Genomic DNA, 23,918 nt, shown 5'->3' with positions numbered 1-23,918 from the left:
TCCCCATCACAATAGCCTGAATAAGGTCAGTTTCCTTATTGGTCTGATGTCTTTACCTTTTTTTTTTTTTAAAGATTTTATTTTATTTATTTATTTGACAGAGAGAGAGAGACAGCGAGAGAGGGAACACAAGCAGGGGCAGTGGGAGAGGGAGAAGCAGGCTTCCCGCCGAGCAGGGAGCCCGATGCGGGGCTCGATCCCAGGACCCTGGGATCACGACCTGAGCCGAAGGCAGACACTTAACGACTGAGCCACCCAGGCGCCCCTGATGTCTTTACCTTTGCCAACACGCAAAACGGAACTTCTGATTCCCGTCACTGCTCTTTAACTGCCATTCCCATACGTTTACCTGGCCCACACCTGTTCCTCTCTCACCTCCCCAAGGCTTCACCCGCCCCATTTAAAGCACTGTCCTCCACCCAGTTGCTACGGTCAAAAATCTGGGCATCCTTCTTCCTTCCTCTTTTCGCCTGCCCCCCACAGTCAGTGTTTCAGCACATCTTCTTAGGTCTGGCTCCCAACATAATCTGAATCTGTTCATTCCACTCCACATCCCCTGCAGTCTCCTTATGACAAGGCACCTTATGACTTCAGCAGATCCCTAACCACACTTCTCGAATCCATGCTCTCTCCAGACGTTGTGGGTTAGAGCAGGTGGAAGAATCAGTCACCATTGGCCACATTGCAAGGCTACCAGATGATACATTAGAGAGCCTGGACCCAATTTGGAGTGCTGAAGGATTAGACTTTTCAATAATGGCTCTATTGGGGCGCCTGGGTGGCTCAGTTGGTTAAGCATCTGCCTTCAGCTCAGGTCACGATCCCAGGGTCCCCGGGTCGGACCCCGAGTCAGGCTCCCTGCTCAGCGGGGAGTCTGCTTCTCCCTCTGACCCTCTTCCCTCTCGTGCTCTCTTGCTCAAATAAATAAAATCATTTTTAAAAAATGACTCTATCATTTAAGAATAACATTCTATATATTCCTTGTGAGAAAAATTCCTGTCATAACTATCTCCTTTGTAGAGCATATAAATCAGTTAGCATTTTGCTCATTTAAGTATTTTTATCCTCACTAAAATCCATTTTAAGTCAGCAGAGAAAAGAAATTTACAAACATCTATTTGGGGGCTTTTATTTTTATTTTTTAAAATAAAGATTTATTTATTTATTTATTTTAGCAGGAGGAGGGGCAGAGAGGAGAGAGCATCTCAAGCAGACTCTCTGCTAAGCGTGGAGCCCTTTACGGGGCTTGATCCTACGACCCTGAGATCAAGACCTGAGCTGATATCAAGAGTCAGGCACTTACTGGACTGAGCCACCCAGGGGCCTTTCATTTAAAATATTCTTTAAATCACCGGCTCATTGGGCGCCTGGGTGGCTCAGTTGGTTAAGTGACTGCCTTCAGCTCAGGTCATGATCCTGGAGTCCCGGGATCGAGTCCCACATTGGGCTCCCTGCTCAGCAGGGAGTCTGCTTCTCCCTCTGACCCTTCCCCCTCTCATGTGCTCTCTCTCTCAAATAAATAAATAAATAAAATTAAAAAAAGTAAATCACCTGCTCATTTAAGAAAAATTAAACAGCATGTTTAAACATACACTAGGAAGGGGCGCCTGGGTGGCTCAGTGGTTGCGCGACTGCCTTCGGCTCGGGTCATGGTCGCGGAGTCCCGGGATCAGTCCCGTGTCGGGCTCCCTGCTTGGCAGGGAGTCTGCTTCTCCCTCTGACCCTCTTCCCTCTCACGCTCTCTGTCTCTCTGTCTCTCTGTCTCTCTGTCTCTCTGTCTCTCATTCTCTCTTTCTCAAGTGGATAAATAAAATCTTTAAAAAAAAACATACACTAGGAAGTGGAAATTCTCTATAATCTCTCTCCCACCTTCTAAGAAATCCACTGTTTTGGATTTGCTTTGTTTTCCTCACGGTTTTCTGTGTCTCCATTAAAGGATACACAAAGGGGGCGCTGGGGTGGCTCAGTTGTTGAATGTCTGCCTTCGGCTCAGGTCATGATCCCTGGGTCCTGGGATCGAGCCCCGCATCGGGCTCCCTGCTCAGAGGGAAGCCTGCTTCTCCCTCTCCCACTCCCCTTGCTTGTGTTCCCTTTCTCACTGTGTCTCTCTTTGTCAAAAAAATAAATAAAATCCTTAAAAAAAAAAAGGATGCACAAAGGAGTTTCTCAAGTGTGGTGGTTGTATCCCTTACATCAGAAAACCCTGGAGTGCCTATGAAAAAGGCAGAGATCCAGGCTCCACCCTGGGAAGATCCTGATTCCATAGATCAGTAGATAGGCCCCAAATCAGGCTTTTCCCCCAAGCATGCACTTGGGGGTGATTTTTCCGCAGCCTAACCATTGAGAACCCCTGGATAGTGCTTAAGAACGTGCCCAGCCATTTATGAACGGTGAGACCCTGTGTGTACTAATTAACCCAGCTAAGGCTCTGTTTACTTATCTGTAAAGTTGGGATAAAAATAGCATCTGCAGGCGCCTGCGTGGCTCAGTCAGTTAAGTGTCTGCCTTCGGCTGGGGTCATGAACCCCGAGTCCCAGAATCAACTCCCGGGTCCGGGCTCCCTGCTCGGTGGGAGGGAGTCTGCTTCTCCCTCTGACCCTCCACCCTCCCATGCTCTCTTTCTCACTCTCAAATAAATAAATAAAATCTTTAAAAAAAAATAGCATCTGCATCATAGAGGTTTTTTTTCTTTTTCATGGAGTTACTTTAAAGATTAAATATGGGGGCGCCCGCCTGGGTGGCTCCGTTGGTTAAGCCTCCAACTCTTAGTTTTGGCTCAGGTCATGATCTCAGGGTTGTGGGATCGAGCCCTCGGTGGGTTCCCTGCTTAGCAGAGTCTGCTTGTTCCTCTCCCTCTGCCCCTGCCGTGCTCGCGCGTGTGCGAGCCCACACAGTCTCTCTCTCTCTCTCGGATGAATAAAATCTTTAAGAAAAATTTAAAAAAAGTTTAAATATGATAATGCATGTAAAGCATAATGTATTATACATGTAAGCACTCCATACATAGGACAATGAGAGCTAACACATATAATACTCTGTGTCGGGCACCGTGCACTTTACAAAGATGGATACTTGTAATGCTGGAATTCTGCCCTCCTCGTGGAGAACTTAAGGATCATTTAAACTTCACATCCGGCTGATGTGAATGATCCGGTAGGAGGGAAAAAACGATGATGCAGAAGGGTGGGGCACTGCCGGAACTGTTGTCCTGATGAGGAGCGGGTTGGCCTTGGCCCGGGGCAGGGACACTCACACCTAGCAGCGGGGCACCACGCACAAATGGGCTGTCGGCTGGGAGCATCCTTGTCTTCTGAGCGCTCCGCCGCCCACGTTGGAAGCCTGACAGTGAGGACGTTGTGAGAAAGGAAGATGGGAGATTAGGATTTTTGCGGCGGAGGGAGAGTGAAGGGACCGAGGAAGTGCATTCGGATTCCTAGGCAGCTCCAAGGATGCCCTTGAGACTACTGGTTCTGAATTTTAGTTGAGACTGCTCAGCGTAGCTAAGGCAACTGAGACTCGGCAGGGCTAGGTGATGTGCCCAAGGTCTCACAGCTCGCGAGCCACATTCAGGGGCCCCGACAGAGGCAGTGAATAGGTATAGAACGGACGGGACCAAGGCTGGGGTTGTGCTGAGGCAGGACGATGGAGGCAGTTGAGCATACATGTGAAAGCGTAAGTGTGAGGATTGACCGTGGGATTAAAGCTGAATCGGGATGGTGAAGAACAGCGAAAAGACAGAAGGACCGAAGTACTGGGTGAGAGCCTAAGGACTGCTGGAGTCAAGGCACAACAGGGGACTGAGCTGGTAGGAACGATGCGAGGAGGTGGTTGGAGGGTGAAACGGAGCTCAGGCTGTTGACGGTGGCAGGGGGCGGGTGGCTGAGGCAGGCTGGAGGACAGGAGCCCCGGGAAAGAGGGGGCTAGTCTCCGTGTTCATGGCAGTGACCTTGATGTCACACTTTTGCCGAGGCTTTTCCACCTTCCCTATCTTATTCTGTTGCTCCCTAGTTCCCAATTCCTGGATTATCTCCCAAATAAGCCACTGGTATGTCAAGTCCTTGTTTCAGGAGAAACCTTACTAAAACACCAGAGTACTAATAATCTCCCATGTTAATATTGAAATCACTAAGAATTACGACAGGGGTCATTAGGGAGGGAATTATAGTGAGTCAGGACTTAAACTAATTAAAGAATGAGCGAGTATGACCTCAGGGGTTGGCACGTGATGGTGACAAGGAGGGTTAGTGGATGGATCGTCCATTGACATCTGACTCAAAACTGAGTGCTTCTAGGAAAGAGGGAGAGGTTAATTTGGAAGTGGCAGTGGGGAGCAAAGAAGACCAGCACCCGAGCTCCAGGCCCAGGGGTACATCAAACATCTTGCGAGAGAAATGCAGGAGAAGCAATGACTTCAGGGGTGAATCAAGCTTCACCGAGAATAAGAAAGTAAAGAGAAGAGTTTGAGGCAACAGAGGATTTTACTGCCTGTCCAGCGGCGTGGCAGTTAGGGAAGTGGGAGATGGCATCAGAAGGGGATCAGTACCGAGGGGTAACCTAGGTATCGGGACTTGTTGTGGATACAGACAACACAAGGCTAAAGGCATAATGAGATTGGTCATAATAGTGTAAGAGCAGGTATGGGGCGGGGTGTGTGTGTGTGTGTGTGTGTGTGTGTGTGTGTGTGAGGCAGTAGGGCCGGGTTGGGATCTTGCCAGAAGCACATAGAGTTCTAGCATCCTCTCTTCTCTGTTACAGCTGAAAGTGCGGAAGCTGGGAAAGGGCGCTCCTACTCCATTCAAATCCAGAGGATTCTTGGGAATTCTCTCTCTCTCTCTTTTTTTTTTTTTAAGAATTTTAAGCAATCTCCACACCCAATGTGGGGCTTGAACTCACAACCCCAAGATCAAGAGTTGCACACTCCACCAACTGAGCCAGCCAGGGCCCCAGGAATTTTCTTGATCCTTATTAGAAGGAGCAGGGAACCCAGGGGGAAACACAGGCTTAACCAAAGTACTGAGAATTCTGGGGAACAAATTTTAATAACTAGTTTGAGGCTAGTGTTCTCAAAGCAACTGATGAATTGCCACCTGTTCTTTCCAGCTTCTTCATTAACAATTGTTAACCAACACCTGAAGCTTATGCTTTAATTGTATTTTCTAGACAAGGATGAATTAAATAATATGGAGCTTATGATATTCTATTTATGTAATGGAAAACAACCCCCAAATCCTTAAAAATAGAAAAAGTGTCTAAAGATGAAAAATATTGCAAAACAACACCGTGAAGCCCCAGAATTGTCAGTTCTTGAAAAACCAGTGATTGGGTATATGATATCTGGAACAAATAGATATTTTAACCAACTTGTTGGGTTGACCAACTTGTATCCTATGAACGTGCTTGGAGTCAAATTATCTTCCACCATATCAGCTAGTGTTGGTGATTGAAACTAGATCCAAGTCTTCAGATTTGGGATTTAATGCTCCTCTTGTCTGAAGGATGGTTTCACAGAAAAATATTAACAGAAATATGCTCAAGGCATGTTTTGCTTGAACTGTGGGGTTGAATCTTCACTTCTAGACCTGATTCTTCTTATCTTCTCTGAGGCTGCCTCATCAAAGACTCAGAGCCTACATCTTTTTTGCTCCTGTTACATCTGTGGGTCTCTCCTTACTCTCACAATATACCCTAACTCTTCTTCACGGAGGAGAGGGGCGATTAACCCGCAGATGGCTCCAAGTTTTCGGACGTTTCTGCTGGACTTGTTTGTTCCAGTGCCCAGGTCAACCTCTTCCTCATTCCCTTCCTCTCCCACTGAATAGTTCCCCGGCAGGTGGAAACTTTTCCTTCTTGGAAAAAGGCAAGTCAGAGGTTTTAAGTCTGCGCTCCTTAACTTTGCCTTCTGCTGCCCTCCAGCGACCACTGTTGGATTTGCAGCCGCTGGGATGGGGAGTGTTCAAAGCTCCGTCTCACGCGCTCCCCCTCGTGATAACATGAGTTAACTACAGGGGCAGGAGCTGCCCTCTGAGACGACTTGATTTGGGGCTTAAGGGGGATCTCAAAGAACCTGGAAAGCCCCCCCACACAGACACGCTAATACTTCTAATACTTGTTTCATTATCTATAATTACACAGACATTTATTCACTTTCCCAGTACCAGAAAAAACAAGCAACTTTATCTTGCCTAATTAGTGCTAAGTGGAAGAAACAGAAATTAGCAGCTGTTGGCCAATTATAACATTTTTATTCATGCTATCACTTGGAGACCTCATCTAATTAGAATTTTTTTAAATCCTATAATAGTAATTCTACCCAAGCTACTATCATTCAAAAGCCTTATCCAATTTATTTTTAAATTCTCTGTTTAGACAGTTTACAAGATAAGGATGAATTATGAAAATAATATCTTAGTAATAGAATTTACAGACTTTCTACATGAAACTCAATTTCCTAATTGAATTAAACCCGAAGTAAATTGTCAGAGTATTTTTCGCTGCCAAAGCAATCCAGTCGTTGTAGCACAGAGGATGTATCTGCTTTATTTTGCTTAATAAATACTTGACTTATGAAATTAAAACATCCCCAGGCAACGAAATCACATCAATACATTTTTAAAGTTTATTTATTTTAGTTATCTCTACACCCAACGTGGGACTCGAACTCACAACCCCAAGATCAAGAGTCACAGGCTTTTCCGACTGAGCCAGGCAGGTGCCCTGGTGTCACATCAATATCAAAACCATACTTTTGCCACTTCGTCCACCAACCCCCGCTTCTCCCCTTCACTCTTTTTGTTTTGTTTTATTTTGTTAGTCTCCAGGGCATCCTTCAAAATGCTCAGGATCAATGCTGCTTGCACTCAGCTTCACCTAGCTCCATCATTTACAATGTATTGATGATTTCAGATAATACAGTTAGAAACTAATGATGAGCCAATGGACAATAAACATAAGGCGAAGAGTAGGGCATAAAATATTTACAGTATGGTAGTAAAGCTGTGCTGGAGAATATGTCTTGAAAGGGAGGCCAGGTGTCTTTTTTTCCCTCTCTTCTCTCTGAATAGAACTCACCCACTCAGTTGTCGATGGGGTGCCTGGAATACAACAGCCCTCCTTCGACTGGGGCAGCTTACAAGGTTTCATAGCCGGAGTCCATCCACTGGACATACACAAGAATCAGCTCAGACTAGCAGGGACATCCGGTTACATTACCTTTGATATGGTTTCCCCTAAATTAATTTGTATATTCAATAAAATTCTGATAAAAGACTTACATGATTTTGTTTGTTTGTTTACAGAAACTTGACAAGGCGACTGAAAATGTATTTGGAAGAAACATGTGGAAGAACAGCAAAAAAATAAAAAATAAAAAAACCCAGAGAAATAAATAGATAAATAAAAAAGCAAAGGAGGACTTGCCCAACTACATATCAACCCATATTACATTTCCTTTTTCTTTTTCTTTTCAAAGATGTTATTTATTTCTTTGAGAGAGAGCACGAGAGCAGGGTGAGGGGCAGAGGGAGAAGCAGGCTTCCTGCTAAGCAAGGTTGTGGAACTTGATCCCAGGACCCTGAGATCATGACCTGAGCCAAAGGCAGATGCTCAACTGACGGAGCCACCCAGGTGCTTTACTTTTTCAATGGGGGCTTTCTTTTAGTTCTCAGAACACTTTTTTACCATAAGAAATTTCACAGAAGTAGGGACACCTGGGTGGCTCAGTTGGTTGATCGGCTGCCTTCGGCTCAGGTCATGATCCTGGGGTCCTGGGATCGAGTCCTGTGTCAGGCTCCCTGCTTCTGGGGAGTCTGCTTCTCCCTCTGCCTCCACCCCTCCTCCCACTCATTCTCTCAATCTCTCTCTCTCAAATAATAAATAAATAGAATCTTTTTAAAAAAAGGAATTTCACAAAAGTAGAAAACTATCACAATGGAACTCCATATGGCTACAGTACTAGATTCATACAGCTGCTCTAACAAATTACCATAAATGTAGTTGCTTAAAACAATACAGATTTAGTCCCTTACTCTTCTGGAGGTTGAAAGTACAAAATCAAGGTGTTGGCAGGGCTGCATTTCTTCTGAAGGTTCTGGGAAAAATCTGTTCCTTGCCTTTCCCGCCTTCTAGTGGCTGCCTGCCTTCTGTGGCGGGTGGCTCCCTCCTCCAGCCAGCTGACCAGCAGCACAGCATCTTCTGTCTCTTTGATTCTGCTTGCTTCTACTGCCACATGGTCATCTTCTCTTTTGGCTTTGACCCTCTCATAAGGACTCTTGTGATTACATGCGGCTCACCTGGAAAATCCAGGGTCATCTTCCCGCTAATCAAGTAATCACACCCGCAACATTCTTTTTTGTCCTGGAGATCAGAACATGGACACCCTTTGGGAGCGGCCCATTGTTTTGTCTCCCGTCCATACCAGAGATTCAGTCACTCTTGTCCCACGTATACTTCTAATCTATTATTTTGAAGAAAGTCCCAGATAGCCTGTCATCAACATTTTAGTATGCATCTGTAAAAGGTAAGGGTTCCATCTAAAAACACAAAAATAAACCAATATTGCACCAAAAAATCAACACGATATCTTGGTATTATTTAAATATTCAGTTTTTCCTGATGGTTACTTCTTTCTTACAGCTGAATCAACACAACCCACACGGTTGATGTTCTAACTTGTAAGCTTCTGAGATTCCCCACTCTGATCCCCCTTCCATGAAAGGCACATTGTCCCAGCTCGGATGTCTGCTGGTAACACTCTGTTCAGTCCCCGCAGGGACTGCCACCTCACCCAAGGCCACACCTCTTCTGGGAGGCCTGCCTCCTACAACTTCTCAACAAAAAGAATAAAAGGCCCAGCCATCTCCACCTAACTCTGTCTCAGAGTCAGCTTCCTGGAAAATCTGTCCTATGACAGTGGTTACCAGGAAGGAGGGTTTCCATAGAGAAGCAGCTAAAATGGGGTTTTAGACTGAATCACTTCCTACTATTATGATGAAGACACCATTACAGATTGTTCAAATTTTGTCCAGTGGTGAATTATTCGATATATGCTGGAAGGAAAGCCATTAGCTGGTGCACTATATCAGGTGTGTGAGTAATATAGGCTAACTGTAAGACAGTGACAATAGTAACCATACATACAATGGTGTTGGGTGGCTATCACAAAGTACAAAAAAATGATGATGAAAATCTGAGAGCATGAATTGCCAATTGCAGACTACCTGTGAAGTCCAGGAGGTGCCCCTGATGGCTTACACAGAGGCCGTCATCTCTGACAGCGGGAGGGTACAGTAGGCCAACACCAGGCCCAGGGCTTACTCTTCAGAGTAGCTGAGCTCCAGAGAGAGTTCAACGCCCTACAAGGCAGGTCTTCTATGCCAAGGTCAGAGCCTTGATTGAAAAGGAAGGGGAACCTGACACATGGACTGAGGACATCTAGTCCTCAGACATGATGACCTACAGAGTCTTGAATCATCAGCTCAAACCTCTGAGCCTGAGAGCCCACCCCTCACCATTAAGAACCAGCTCTTCTCCCTTGGCTTGCTGATGATGCAGAGATTTTTTTTTTTTTTTTCCCCCACACAAGGCAACATGTGCATCCTCTCCAGGCCTGAATCATGGTTAAGTCACAATGTAACCCAGTCAAGACTGTGTTGGGCCAGATAAGGGAGAAAAGAGACTACATTCCAAAAGGAATCGCAAGACTGCCCGTAGGTGTGGGTAGGGGCTGGGGGGCTGCGCAGACTACTGGCTTCTGAACGTGCTTCATCAACAGGCCAGGACATAGAGTTGGATAAGGGAAATCTTACTGATTTGGGAGAATTTTCACAGCGTCTTGGATTTCATGCTCTGGCAAGAACCCCAGGAAATGGTTCCAATTTGCTCCTAGGATGCCCTCCAGAAACAGAGAAGTCATGTCACACTCAAGGAGGTTGGAATGCTAGAACTGCCGTGACCGATCATAGAAGGGTTAAAACGCTCAGAGAAGTGAGCTTGCCAAAGTGGATGTAGTAGGTAGAGCGGAAAATTCTCCCGGTGATGGTGTTGCCCAGGATGGCCCGAAAGATACATCACGTAGCAAGACAAGAAGGAATGTGAAGGAACGTCCTGGTCAGAGGGTCACGGGTGTGACTCACTAGGATGTTCAGGTGTGGCTCTCCTCTAGAGCCCAGGGATGGTGGTGGGAGAGGCCCTACAGAACTGGCTTCCTGATGGGATCTGGGCTGACAGGACACTCTAAAACAAGTCATTAGGTGGCAAGGCTTAACCATCAGGAAATCATGTGGACACAATTATCATAATATACCTTAAGGTCAGGGGTGCCTGATCCACAGAGAGTTATTGAGATGCTGGATAGAACATGGTGCCCTTGATGGTTTATGTGTCAACTTGGCTGAGCCACCGGGTGCCCAGATAGTTGGTCAAATATTTTTCCGGGTGTTTCTGTGAGAGTAGTTTTTGGATGAGATTGACATTTAAATCAGTCGACTTTGAGTAAAGCAGATTGTACTCCACAAGATGAGTGGGACTCATCCAGTCAGCTGAAGGCCTGAATAGAACAAAAAGACCCACCTGTCCTAGCAAGAGAATTGTCCAGTGGACTGACTTTGGATCTCATCTGCAACACTAACTCTTCTTGATTTTTCAGTAGGTGGCCTTCAGACTCAGGCTGGAATTCAGGGTCTCCTGTCTGCCCACCCTGCAGATTCTGGACTTGTCAGACCCCACAGTCTTATGAGCTAATTTCTCATAATGAATATCTTCAATATATACACCTGACTGGTTCTCTGGAACTAATCCTCTGGGGAACCTGACTAATACAATGGCTCTGCTGCTAAGAGATGGGCAGCCAGAGTGGTATATGGCAATTTATACCATCAAAAAAAAAAAAAATCAAGGATGTATGATCAGGAGGTTCAGGGCAGTCACTCCAAAAAAAAAAAAAAAAAAAAAGTCACATTCCCTTACCCAGTTTTCAGACCCAGAATCTATTGACTTTTGAAGAAGTTGGGTCCCCAGAAGGAAGGACCCCACAACATCTCAGTGAGTGTACATAGTGATGATTTCTCCTGTCTTTTCCCAAAGAGACCTACAGCCATTTACTTTGGCAACTATGCATTTGGGAAAGGGGAATACCCAAATATTTCAAGGACCATTTGACACAGGGTACATGTTGACTTTGACATTCAGAGACTGAAAGCGTCATCGTAGTCCCACTGTTAGAATGGGGACATATGGGGATCAGGTAATAAATGATACACTTGACTAGTTCCGGCTTCCAGCGGGTCCACTGCATCTACAGACTCACCCAGTGGTCCTTTCCCCCAGTCCTCTGATGTAATTGAAATAGACACACGTGGTAGCTGGCACACCATCTTGGGTAATTAGTCTGTGAACTAAATAAAAACTAGCATATGGGGAAGGCCAAAGAGCCTCTGCCCTGGCCAGGAGAAGAAATATTATATCCTCAGGGAAATGGTGAAAATTCGGGCTATTCTTAAAGAGTCTAGAATTCAGGTGTGATAATCCTCATCACATCTCCATGTAATTCACCAGTCTTGCCTTCATTTTAGAGAAGGACAGTAGGCGACCAAACTCAACCAATTGCAGCACCAACAGTACCAAATTGTAGCGTTATTCTGTCCCAGCTAATGCTCTCTTTTCTGGAGGAGATCAATGGTCCTGGGTCCATGGCTCAAGGCTTTTGGTTTTGTGACTACGTTCTTCATAACAGAAAAGGGGATCAGAAACAGTTCACGTTCACATGGAAGGGACAAGAGTGAAAAGCTACAGTTTCGCCCCAGGGTCATGTCAACCCTCGTGAGCTTTGTCGTACTACAGGCCGAAGACACCGGGACTATCCTAGCCTCCCGTGTAACACCATATCGATAAAGGACGTCCTTGAGGTGGAATGACTGGTTTGTATGCCGAAAGCCTCGGTGAGACGCACGTACTGCAGAGGCGTGAGGTAAACCCTACGAGGCTTCGAGAACCCGCCACAACACTAGGATTGTTGAGGGTCAGGTGATCAGCTGCATGCTGAGACGTTCTATCTAAACTCAAGAACAAGCTGTTGCGTCTTACCTTGGAGGAGGACGTACAAAGGCTGTTGGGCCTCCTCAAGTTCTGAAGATAACTTAGTCCCCAGCAGATAATACTGCTCCAACCCATACCCTGGGTTTCCAGAAGAGGAAAGGGCTCCATAGCAGGCCCAAATTGTGTTGCAAGTGGCCCTACTACTCGGACCCAAAACCAGCAGACCCTCTACTGTTAGAGCTTAGCAAAGACACTGCAGAGTCTACGGTGAGACCCCGTGGGAGAATCACAAGCAGCCCCTTGGGTTCCTGATCAAAGTCATTCCACGTAGAGCAGAGAATTATATGCCTTTTTATTTTATTATTTTTTAATGTTTTTTAAAGATTGTATTTATTCGTTTGAGAGAGAGAGAATCTCAAGCCGACGCCCCACTGAGCTCGGAGCCACATGGGGGGCTCGATCTCACAATCCATGAGATCATGACCCGAGCCCAAATCGCATGTAGGTTGTAACCGACTGAGCCACCCAGGTGCCACTCTATGCCTTTTTAACAACTCTGGCATAAAGCTGGGCACTGGTAGAAGTGAAGAGCTTGACCATGAAGCAGCAAGCGTCTATCGGCCATGAATCCCCTTCATGAGTCCGTGTCCTTTAGAGCCGCCAAGCACAGCAACACTCCTTTATAAGAGAGACGTGGCATATCCGGGGTTGACCACTGGGTGTGGTCTTGGGGATCCCCTAGGCAGGGACCAACCAGCCACCCACTGCCAGATAATTTACACTGAAACTTTTCCATCTCGGAAGGTGCGGAGGTTTGCTCTTCCTGGAAGAGATACATATTCTGGATGTGGTTTTACCTTCATTGTCCGCAATGCTTTCAGCTGCGCTGCGCACCCTGAGCTCACAGGATGCTGGATGCCTTATCCAACCAATGGCATTCCCCATAGTGCCGTGTCTGACCAAGAAACCAATTTCACAGCAAAGGCAGTGCCGCAGGGGGCCCATGCTTCCAGAATTCTTTGGTTCTACCACGTACTTTATCATCAGAAGCAGCTGGCCTAATTGAAAGGTGAACTCACTTACTGAAGACTCAGTTACAGCGCCATGTAGGAGATAAAACCCGAAAGTATGCGGTTCTGTCTTACACAGTGCAGTATACGCTCTGGATCAGGGACCATTAATATAGTGTAGCCTCCTCCATAGCCTGAATACATGGGTCTGGGAATCGTGGAATAGAAATACGAGTTTTGTTCTTTTTTTTAGACATTTATTTATTTTGAGAGAGAGAGAGAGTGAGAGCATGAGCAAGCTCAAGTGTTGGGGGGAGGGGCAGAGGGAGAGAATCCTCAAGCAGACTCCCTGCTGAGTTCGGACCCTGACTCAGGGCTCAATCCCAGTACCCACGAAACAATGACCCATGAGATCATGACATGAACTGAAACCACGCCAGATGCTTAACTGACTGAGCCACCCAGATGCCAAGAAATACGAGTTTTTTTTACTGTCACTTGAACTCATAGATTTAAGAATATTCAATGCTACTTTACTCCACTACTTTTCATTTTGTTGTTCATATTGTCCCAGCTTTGGCCTTTCCAGGTTTGTCCCCATGTTCTTTTGGTATGTCCATAGAATTCCTGGATCGCTTCCTTACCTTCCTTACCTGGTGCGACAAGATGTCCAGGCTCGTTGTGTCCATTTCTTGCCCCAGACCAAGAAGCAGCCATTTCACCATAGAGCCCTGGTGCTTTTTATTTTGAAAGGGAAAGAGTACTTAGAGACCACAGTCCGGGTGCTGATGGGCACGGGAGGGGCTCAGAGCAGTTGGGTTAGTCATTCCGGCACGGTACTTTAAAACTTCAGTAAATGATTCGGGGTGCCTGGCTGGCTTAGTCGGTGCAACATGCGACTTTTTTTTTTAAGATTTTATTTATTTGAGAGAGAGTGATGGAGAGAAAGAGCGAGAGAGCACAAGCCCAGTGGGAAGGGAGAGAGGGAGAGAGGGACAAGCAGACTCTCCCTTGAGCAGGGAGCCCGATGCGGGGCTCGTTTCCTGGCCCCAGGATCACCACCCGAGCAGAAGGCAGATGCTCAACTGACGGAGCCACCCAGGCGCGCCTGGCACGCTCCTCTTGATCTGGGAATCTTGAGTTCGAGCCCCATGTGGGTGGGGTACAGAGATTACTTAAAATCTTAAAAATAAAAAAACTCTGGGGGGGTCTTGGCTGGCTCAGTCGGTTAAGCATCTGACTTTTGATCTCAGCTCAGGTCTTGATCTCAGGGTCGTGAGTTTGAGCTCCATGTTGGACTCCGTGCTGGGCATGGAGCCAACTTAAAAAACTGAACTAATAAAAAAAGTCAATAAATTAAAGTGTGGTATTAGCTCAATAATAGACAATCAGTAGAACTGAAGTCTGGAAACAGATTCTGTACAGACACACAGAGAGCTACACTATAGATAAGTAAATCTTTTGTGATAAAGATGTTAATTCAAATGTTTGGAGAAAGGAATGCATGACGTTGGAACAATGGACTATTCAGGAAAAAATCCTATGTCCAAATAAATTCTGACATATAAAAGTGTAAACATAAAAAGCAAAATGTATGACAGTGCTTTGTAATTTTGGGCTAGGGAAGAAGTTCCTTTTTTTTTTTTTTTTTTTAGACTTCATTTTATTTATTTGACAGCGAGAGACACAGCGAGAGAGGGAGCACAAGCAGGGGGAGCAGGAGAGGGAGAAGCAGGCTTCCTGCCGAGCAGGGAGCCCGATGCGGGGCTCAATTCCAGGACCCTGGGATCACGACCCGAGCCGAAGGCAGACGCCCAACGACTGAGCCACCCAGGCGCCCCGGGAAGAAGTTCCTAATCAAGACATAAATCCTAGAAGATAGGAAGGAAAATGAAAACTTTACAACAAAAGATAACATACACAAGCTATTACTGGCTGCAAGAGAATAATCTCAACATACAAAACAAAGCATTTCTGTCCATATGATAGAAAATGGTCTTTAAAAAAATCAGTAAGAAAAATTCTAATAATCCAATTGAAAATGGGAAGAGGGTACTAGTAGATAGTTCACCAAGGAAATAAAAATGATTGATTAATTTATGAATGTGGCTCAGACTCAGAACAGAAAAATGCAAATTAAAAAAGAATATTTAAAAAAAATAAAATGAAATGAGAATATTTTTGCGCATCATTTGTCAATATGTCAAAATTTTGCCATTATTTGGTATTAATGAAGGATCTGAGGAAACAAATATTCTTATAAACTCTTTTTGAAAATATCACTGGCCTACTCTTTTTAAAGGAAATTTGGCAAGATCTACTAAAAATATGTGCATTGACCTCTGACACAGCACACTTCTGGGAATACATCAGACAAAATTACTCACACATTTTCCCAAAAAATATGTTCACTAATATGTTTATTGCAACATTATTTATAGTAGCAAAAAATTGGAAACAATCTAAACGTTTATTATTGAGTGGTTAAATAAATCATTATTTCCCACTATATGTGGCACTCTATGAAGTTGTCAAAATCAACGTGTCTCAAAATAGAAGAGATGTCTAAGACCCTATTATGTGCAAAAAGCAAGTTACAGAACAGTGTTATAACTGATCTCATTTGTGTGGTCCTTCATCCATTATGTGTGTATTTTATGTATAAATACATAGGGAAAAGACATGAAAGATAAAAAATTGTGAACAGTGATTGTCTCTTACAGGGAAATGGAGTTGGAGAGGGTAAAAGGAAGTTTTCACTTTCCACTTTATATCTCTATTGTTAGATTTTTTCTTTTTACAACATGGCTGTATTATTACAAAGAGGAAATACATTAAATATTGAAAGAGTCATTTTTCAGGTGATGGGTCTAATGGCGATTTTCCTTCTTTCTTTTTTAAAGATTTTATTAATTTATTTTAGAGAAGGAGAGAGAGCATGAGCCGGGGGGGGGGGGAAGAGAGGGAGAGAGACGAGGAGACTCTTCGCTGAGCACGGAGCTTGACATGGGGCTCGATCCCACGACCCTGCGATCACGACCTGAGCTGAAACCAAGAGTCGGACGTTTAACCGACTGAGCCACCCAGGCGCCCCCTTCTTTCTATTTTTCTATATTTTCCAAATTTTGTACAAAGAGCTAACATTTTTTACATAGTGGGGATTCTTTTAGTAAAATAACGGTACAGGGTGTCTGGCTGGCTCAGTTGGTAGAGCATTCAGTTCTTGATCTCAGGGTCGTGGGTTCAAGTCCCACACTGGGCATAGAGCTCACTATAAAAATAAAAAAAAGGACGGTACTACCTTAAAAACATGCCAACTGAAGGAAGCCAGGCACAAAAGACCACATATCATTTGATTCCATTTATATAAAACGTCCGGTACAGGCAAATAGAGACACAGAGTAGATTCAGTGGTTGTTTAAGGCTCAGGTGGGATGCAGTGGGAGGGGTGTTAGGAGTGATAGCTACAGGGCGTGGGGATTTCTTTCCGAGGCGACAAAAACGCTCTAAAACTGTGGTGATGGTTGCACATTTTGGAGTATGTGAAATCTGAAAAACCATCTAATGATACGTCTTAAATGGGTGAATTGCACGGTACGTGGATTCTAGGTCAATGAAGCTACTTCCAAAAAATCTTTTAAAAACCAGTGCTACCGATAATCATCTTATACATAACTAAGAAGCCCAGTCCTTTGGCCCAGGGTCCTCACCACACTGTACACACTCACTAACTCTTCTGGTGATGACTGTTTCTAGCTCAGAGGTGGAGACAGGGTGGCTTCACTCATTGGAGCACCTGTCCCTTTGGCCAGATGCTGTCGGGGAACGCCAGCCATGCCCAAGAACAGTGTCATCTTCTGTTTGTCCTGCTAAAGCGTTCTCCCCTCATTCTAAGGATCAGACCATTTCAGAGAGTCATGACCCTTTGCAATGATCTGTAAGATTGCAATTATCAGCAATTAGTTTCTGGCGCATCATGGGGATTAAAACTGGCTTGTTGGCAATTCGGTGGTTGTAAGAATACTACTAAAAACAAAAACAAAAGATGACATTTATTGAGTACTTACTATGTGCTAAGTGTTGTGAGTATTTTACATGTGTAACTGGTTATCTGTGCAGAAGCTATGAAATCTTTTTCTGTGTGACTGAACAACTCAATTCAAAATGTAATGAGCCCTTGCTATGTGCAAGGCTGAAGTATGACAAAGAACTAACTAGAGAAAAGTCACAAATTCTGAATTATCTGTTAAGGCATAATAAAAGACCATGATCCTTTTTCATTAAATCTGAAACCCAAAAGGCTCTGAAAATCTATAATTCTCTTGATAACTCACTTGGCAGGCAAAAAAAAAAAAAAATCTGACCTCAATTGATGACAGGTTATTTATAGACATTTTTTAGTGTAAATATTCACACATTTTGCTGTACATATATAAATGTTTGATTATGGGGTTCTGCCCCACACTCCACCAGGGTATTATGTAACATATATGGGATTTCAGATCTGATTCTTATTTGCATTTCATTTGTAAATACACACACACACACACACACACACACACGGATACATTTAATTGCAAGAAACCGTTGCTTCTGTTTTGAAAGCACCAGTAAAGATGGATAATGTAACAATCTTGTGACAACCACAGTTCTCATTCTCATTCTTTTTATTCATTATTTAAAATCAAATAACACTAATAACGTACTTCAAAAAATGTATATCATGTCTTTCTTCCATTGGCTGTTACTCGAAAAGAAACTGGCAAGAGATGACTGTAGCAAAACATGTTTGTTTCTCCATGGAATGTAGAAATTAAAACCATATATATGGAGTCCACATTTAATAGGATTAATTCAACATAATAATCATTAATTACTAGTCACCGAAGAGCACATCGATAAGACAATGTTTTAGGCACTATTTAAAAAAAGACAAAGAAATTTTCCAGACAGATGTAACAATAAGGAGCACTAATTTAAAATATAATCTTTAAAATTTTTCTTTTCTCTTCATTTATTCTATGCCATGATGATGTATAGGAAGCGAATCAGAGTCTGTAATGATTGCTATAGATTGTCACAGCTCAACACTCATGTGTCTACTTTCATCAGTGATTAGGATTATAGAAATACCAAGTCATGTAGCAGTTCATCCAAGTTCAGGAGAAAAGTTTGTTAGTTATTTTAAGATCAGGTGAAGACTGGTCACTCAGGAAAGTTTAGTGAAAACATGGAGATTTAGAAAGATTTTGAAGCAGAGATGGCTATTTATCAGCTGTGGAATTTACAAGCTAGCTTCTTGTTGGGAATGTATTCTATTTTAAAATACAAAGGATCTAACTTTAAAGCCTTTATATTCTTTCTTTCTTCTTCTTCTTTTTTTTTTTTCCTTAAAGATTACATGTTTCCTTTGTATTTCCAACTAAATCTCTCCAGGCAGTTACAAATGAATTAGCTTCCGAAGTGGGTCTTTAGTCTTTCAAATCCTTATCACTCTGTCAGACCTAAGGAAATTATTCAAATACAGTGCACTCTTTAAAGTCAGTGGAAGCTTTGTACTTGATTGAACCAAAGGCAATATAAAATCAAAAGCACTCTTAAAAGGATTTTATTAATCCATAGATTCAGTTTTTGAATACTGTAAAGTTGGATAAATAGATTGGTAAATTTACCTTAACAGTAATAAAGGCTGCTTTGGTTGCCACTAAAAAGAAATCACGGAGGACTTGGAGGCTTTTGGAAACCTAGTATAAACTTTCAAAGAAATCTTGATGGCTACTATTATGCATGTAAAGGCCACATTTAAAAGCATCCTGTTTACAAAATCATTTTGGCTTAAGCTTACCATTTAATGAACCATCACATTTACCACATGCTCTGAAAGCGTTAACGCAGCTCAAGATGAGAAGTGTTTGTCAGGGACAAGTGTATTATATGATCAGATAGTTTTTCATTTCTTCTTTATCATGTTTATTTAAAATATTTAGTAATTAGCTACATCATCCATTCATTTTGATTTTAAATTTAAATAGGTTTAAATTTAAATTAAGTACATTTTAAATTAATTAATTTCAATTATATCTGATTCAAGAATATCTGACTCGTAAGACACTTAGTCAAAATGTTTTGCCTGGAGCAAGTATTTTTACTATTTTGGCATCATTATCCATTATCCATATTCTTCCTAATTATGTGTAAGAAAATAGGTTAGTTATTTTATATATATATGTATGTATATGGATAAAAATATCTGGCTAAGGTTATATAGATGTTTGGCAATCTTGCATAAGAACTCAGATCTTTGTAGTTATTGTTCATTTTAGTGTTGTTGCACCACAAACAACTCTTCTATAACCTCAAAATGCTATGGCCCAGTTTTAGTATTTTGTGGATTCAGCTAGATCATATTTTCCCTTTGCTTTACCTCACACGCGCACATACGCGCGCGCGCGCGCACACACACACACACACACACACACACACACACACACCCCGACACAGCAGAGTAATGGAAAGAACCTTGACTAGGCAGAGTTCTAGGCTTGCTTCTGCTTTTGTGTGACCTTGGTGAAGTATCAACTTTTGGGGGGCCCTGCATTTCCATTTGTTTGCGTCTGACTCTTTAGTTCTATTCTAAATCTTGGAACACATCATACCCTCTAGGCCAAATATTAGTTTTACCCCAACGTTAGTATTATAAAGGGTGTCCACTGAAACTTAAATCGTATTTTATAGTTTAGCTGTTTAACTTTACAATTAGGCCCAGGGGACCGTACTTTAAATTGTTGTTAGATACTCAGTTTCTGAGTTGGTGCCATTTTGGACCGATGGAAAACTGTACTACAAGATTTAAAATTGTAGCAGTAAAAATAGATGACTTCACATTTGGGGGGACAGCTATTCTCATCTGATCAATTACAGTTTGAACTCACTCGAGTGAAATTAATACAAGGATATCAAGAAAATGTTGACAATAGAACCACAATCTTACAGTGATGTTATAATTTATACTCTTCTCTCCGTAAGCACTATTAAAAATACTTCCATGAACCTAGAAAATGTACAAGTATTTAAAATATAATTAAATATCTACTTCAAAGATGCACAAAAACCACATTCAAACAGGAGTTCTGCCTGAATTAAGTCTCCTGGGATTTCCCTCCCTATCATTTCCACCTTGGAGGAGTGGTGTTTCAGAGCAAGAGGGCAGAGGGCATACATGACCCCCCAGGTCCACGAAAGCATGCACCTTCTTTTGCTCCCTCTGCAGAACGTGGGGATGAGGGGAAAGAATATGAGAAAACAAAATTCTCATCCGTTGTAAATATAATAGTATGCCCATGAGCAGCTGATACCACACTCGTATTTGCATAATGCTTTCTCTATTCACGAAGCTTTTTCACATGATCCACTTGATTCTCAAAATAATTCCATGAAGCACAATAAATGGTGTTATTAGCCTCATTTTACAGTTAAGAGCACGGATGCTTAGCGAGGTTAAGTGACTCACTCATGCTCAAATACTGGTACAGCAAAGGCAAGCTTAGGACCCAGGCTTTCTGATTTCTCATTAAATGTTCTTTCTACCATATCAGTTTGGTTTTCAAACAAATGGAGCTACTATTTTAACAGTAAAAGTCATGATTTCAAAAAGGGGGCTGCATTTGGTGCCCCTTTGTGATTACGGATTGTTAACAGAACAGAAATGCAGGTTATAAAATATTTGAGTTTGTGATCAAAATGTCCCTTCCAGGAAGAGAATTTAATCAATAAGTTAAAAATTAGAAAACTCAGAAGTCATTTTATAGCCCTAACTCATTATTCTATCTTTAGTTTTACTGAAATACAATTTGAATGCTAATTATATGAAACATCTAACCAATCGTCCTTGTCCAGAAATCTTTCCTATAATTTTCTTGTACCAGAAACGGGGAAATTCAAGAACTTACGTGGACAACAAAGCGATCACTAAGAACATGCCATATTTACCTATATCAATAATTTTGACAATAGTTCAGGGTAAATTGCATTTACTTTCTTTGAAAATGCCTGTATATAAATAAATTTGTTTTTCTTGTCTAAATAAGGACAATATACTATAACATCAAAACATTTGCTGATGAATTGTCCTTCATTTTTGTTTTTATAAATATTTGCAATAAAATATTTTGCTTGGATCCTTAGATATCTTCACAAAACATAAAATTATCAAAAGCAATAAATCAGAGAACAAAAATGAGTATAAAACTTATTTTCTTATGTTCAGGTAAATTAAGGGAGGATAAATATTTCAAAGAATGGTTAAAAACATGGTACCTTATACAGGGAATTGTTATTTTAGTCCTAGCTGATGATATGTCTGAGATTGTTTACTTTGTAAGCGAACAGTGCACTTTTAAATCCACTTTACTATTCAGTATTAACAAATTAACTCGTGAGAATATAATGCCTGATAAAATCTTTTCAGTGAGACTACATAGGCACAAAAAACCCATTTTAAACTGTCAAGAAAAATGAGTCACATTGATATACGTGGACATGAAGGTCAGTTGTACGCTAACAAAGTGAGAAAGGGAGTAATTCTGTAGACACTCGAGTTTCAAGAAAAAGTTGTCTGCTTTGCCTGATAATTTAGCAAAATACCCAATCTGGTAGTGTAGCAGGTAAGCATAGTGCTCTGAAATAAATACCTTACAAAACAGCGTTAGCGCAGGCTTGTAACTCTTTCTCCAATGTTTGCGTTGCATCATTCTGCCGTCCATGTTGGTATTTATCCTGAGATGACACCCAGTCTGTTCCCGTTAGTTCTTTGGCCTGTTTGAAGTCAGCAGAAGCACTCTTTTCTGGGCTTCACTGCCTCTTCGGAAGAATGCACAGTATTTGGAACAAAACCACTCTTAACCCCTTCCCAGCCATCTTGAATACAGATGTCCCCCCTTTTAATAAGTTCATAAATGTCTCTTGTCAAGATTGTAAAGGACTCCTCGACGTTTGTGGCATCTTTTGCGGAGGTTTCTATATACTTCATACCACAGTCTGCGGACAGGTTTTCGGCTTCTTCCCTAGTCACCTGTCGCTGTGAAGCCAAGTCACACTTGTGTCCCACCAGCAGAAACACAATCCGAAACGGCTGCACGTGCATTTTTGCCTCTTCTAGCCAATCTTTCACATGTTCGAAAGAGCGTCGGTTGGTGATGTCAAACACTAAAAACCCACCAACTGAGTTGCGATAATAAGATCGAGTTATTGATCTGAAAAATAAGTAGAAAAACAGGTTGTCAAAGGACACATTGTCCTGCTTCTCTCCTCTTTCAAGCAATGCAGCACCATAATAAAATGTGAAGCTAACCTGACGTGACTTAACCCGAATTTATAAATCAAATACGAAGTGTCTTAAGCGGACAAAAGTACTCTGAAACTAACCGGCAAGGCGGTTTCATCCACCGACAGAACATTAAAGTGTAGTTACTCTTAGATAGACTAAAGGACTTCCGTCGTACGTCATCTCGCACTTATGATTTGTTTTTATTTTCAAGTATCTGATAGAGTAATTATTACATTACTGGGATTAAAAATAGGAATATAGAAAGTTTTGGTGAAGGGCAGAGGTTGCCCAGTTGCCGGGAGGTCCAGCCCGTGGAAGCCCCAGCTGGGGACCAGAGGAAAGAGGTCGGGTATCTACCCTTCTCTGTCTCAGCCCGACCGTGGACGAGAAGCAGCTGTGTTCCTGTTTCTGGTCACAGTTCCTGTTGGGTAGCGCCTTTCTAATGGGTTCCACTGGGTTCGGGTGTGTCCCGTTCTCTCTCCTGTCTCTTTTGGCCAGGTGGTGAACGGCTTCTCATCATTGCTAACTCCGAATGCCTCACCAGCCTTTGTTGATGCCCTCCCTTCACCTTGCCCACATTTCCAGAAATGCTCCCTTCCCACCTCATCAAACTTTCAGTTAAACCCTTCAAGTATGCCGTTTGCTTCCTGATTGAATCATGAGGCAAGGGCAAGGCCATACTCTTGTATTTCGTGCCTTTACATGTTATTTTTTCTACCTAGAATGTCTTCTACCCTTTTCTGCCTAGCGACCTCCTATTTCTCCTTCAAGAATCAGTTTAAAAATCATATATATGAGAAGCCTTCCCTGCCACTGGCCTCTTGTTCTCCACCCCTCTCAGGCAATCCTCTTATAATTCCATTGAGCTGTTGGCATACTGCCATTATGAGTATTTCTGTTTTCACAAGGTGCAGACTGGATTGGTTGGTATGTCTCCCACTCAATTCAAGTCTCCTTGAGGGTCGTGTTTCCTCTAAGTATCTAACAATCACACTGCCTGGCAAATGACAGATGTCACTTAATATCTGTTATACTGGAACTGATTAATCTTATTGGAGAGGGAAAGTGCTCAGTGCTGTATGTGGGCTGGCACGTGCCTCAGTTTTTTAAGCTGTCAACGATCTTGAGCATTGAAATGATCTTTAACTAAGCTCATCTGACCCCCAAAGATCTTGTGAGGGGTCAGTAGGGCACCTGGTACTCTTCCCACCTCTTGTATACCTTCATCACCCTTACTGCCGAAATCACAGCTCAGTTCAGTGACCCAATACCGCAAGCACCGTTTGTCGTGGGTGTGTGAAGAAAGTACTTCAGCTCTTTTTTCTTTCCCTTTCGTTGGCTTCCCTGCTTCTCCTCAGAATTCTTTTTTTTTTTTTTTTTAAGATTTTATCTATTTATTTGACAGAGGGAACACAAGCAGGGGGAGCAGCAGAGGGAGAAGGAGAAGCAGACTCCCCATTGAGCAGGGAGCCCGACGCGGGGCTCCATCCCAGGACCCTGGGATCATGACCTGAGCTGAAGGCAGATGCTTCACCGACTGAGCCACCCAGGCG

General features: G+C 42.9%; 1 protein-coding gene across 2 annotated transcripts in view; it reads right to left on the bottom strand.

The window, feature by feature from the left end:
• Positions 1–12,689: 12,689 nt before the first annotated feature.
• RAB39A (RAB39A, member RAS oncogene family) overlaps positions 12,690–23,918 on the bottom strand; it is a 75,750-nt gene continuing 64,521 nt past the window's right edge. Inside the window, exons 2-3 of one of the 2 annotated variants that reach the window (XR_003517424.1) lie at positions 21,731–22,291; positions 12,690–12,708 (exon numbers count right to left, since the gene is read on the bottom strand). Coding sequence is in view for 1 of the 2 variants with exons in the window: in XM_027579335.2 (XP_027435136.1) it covers positions 21,865–22,291 (427 nt within the window). In the remaining variant the exon portion in view is untranslated. Of the gene's footprint in view, positions 12,709–17,689; positions 22,292–23,918 lie in introns of those variants that run through there. The other variant, XM_027579335.2, reaches the window with a different exon arrangement.

Source organism: Zalophus californianus, chromosome 11 (genome assembly GCF_009762305.2).
Source record: "Zalophus californianus isolate mZalCal1 chromosome 11, mZalCal1.pri.v2, whole genome shotgun sequence".
Lineage (NCBI taxonomy): Eukaryota > Metazoa > Chordata > Mammalia > Carnivora > Otariidae > Zalophus > Zalophus californianus.
This window is presented reverse-complemented; position numbering and strand designations above follow the sequence as displayed.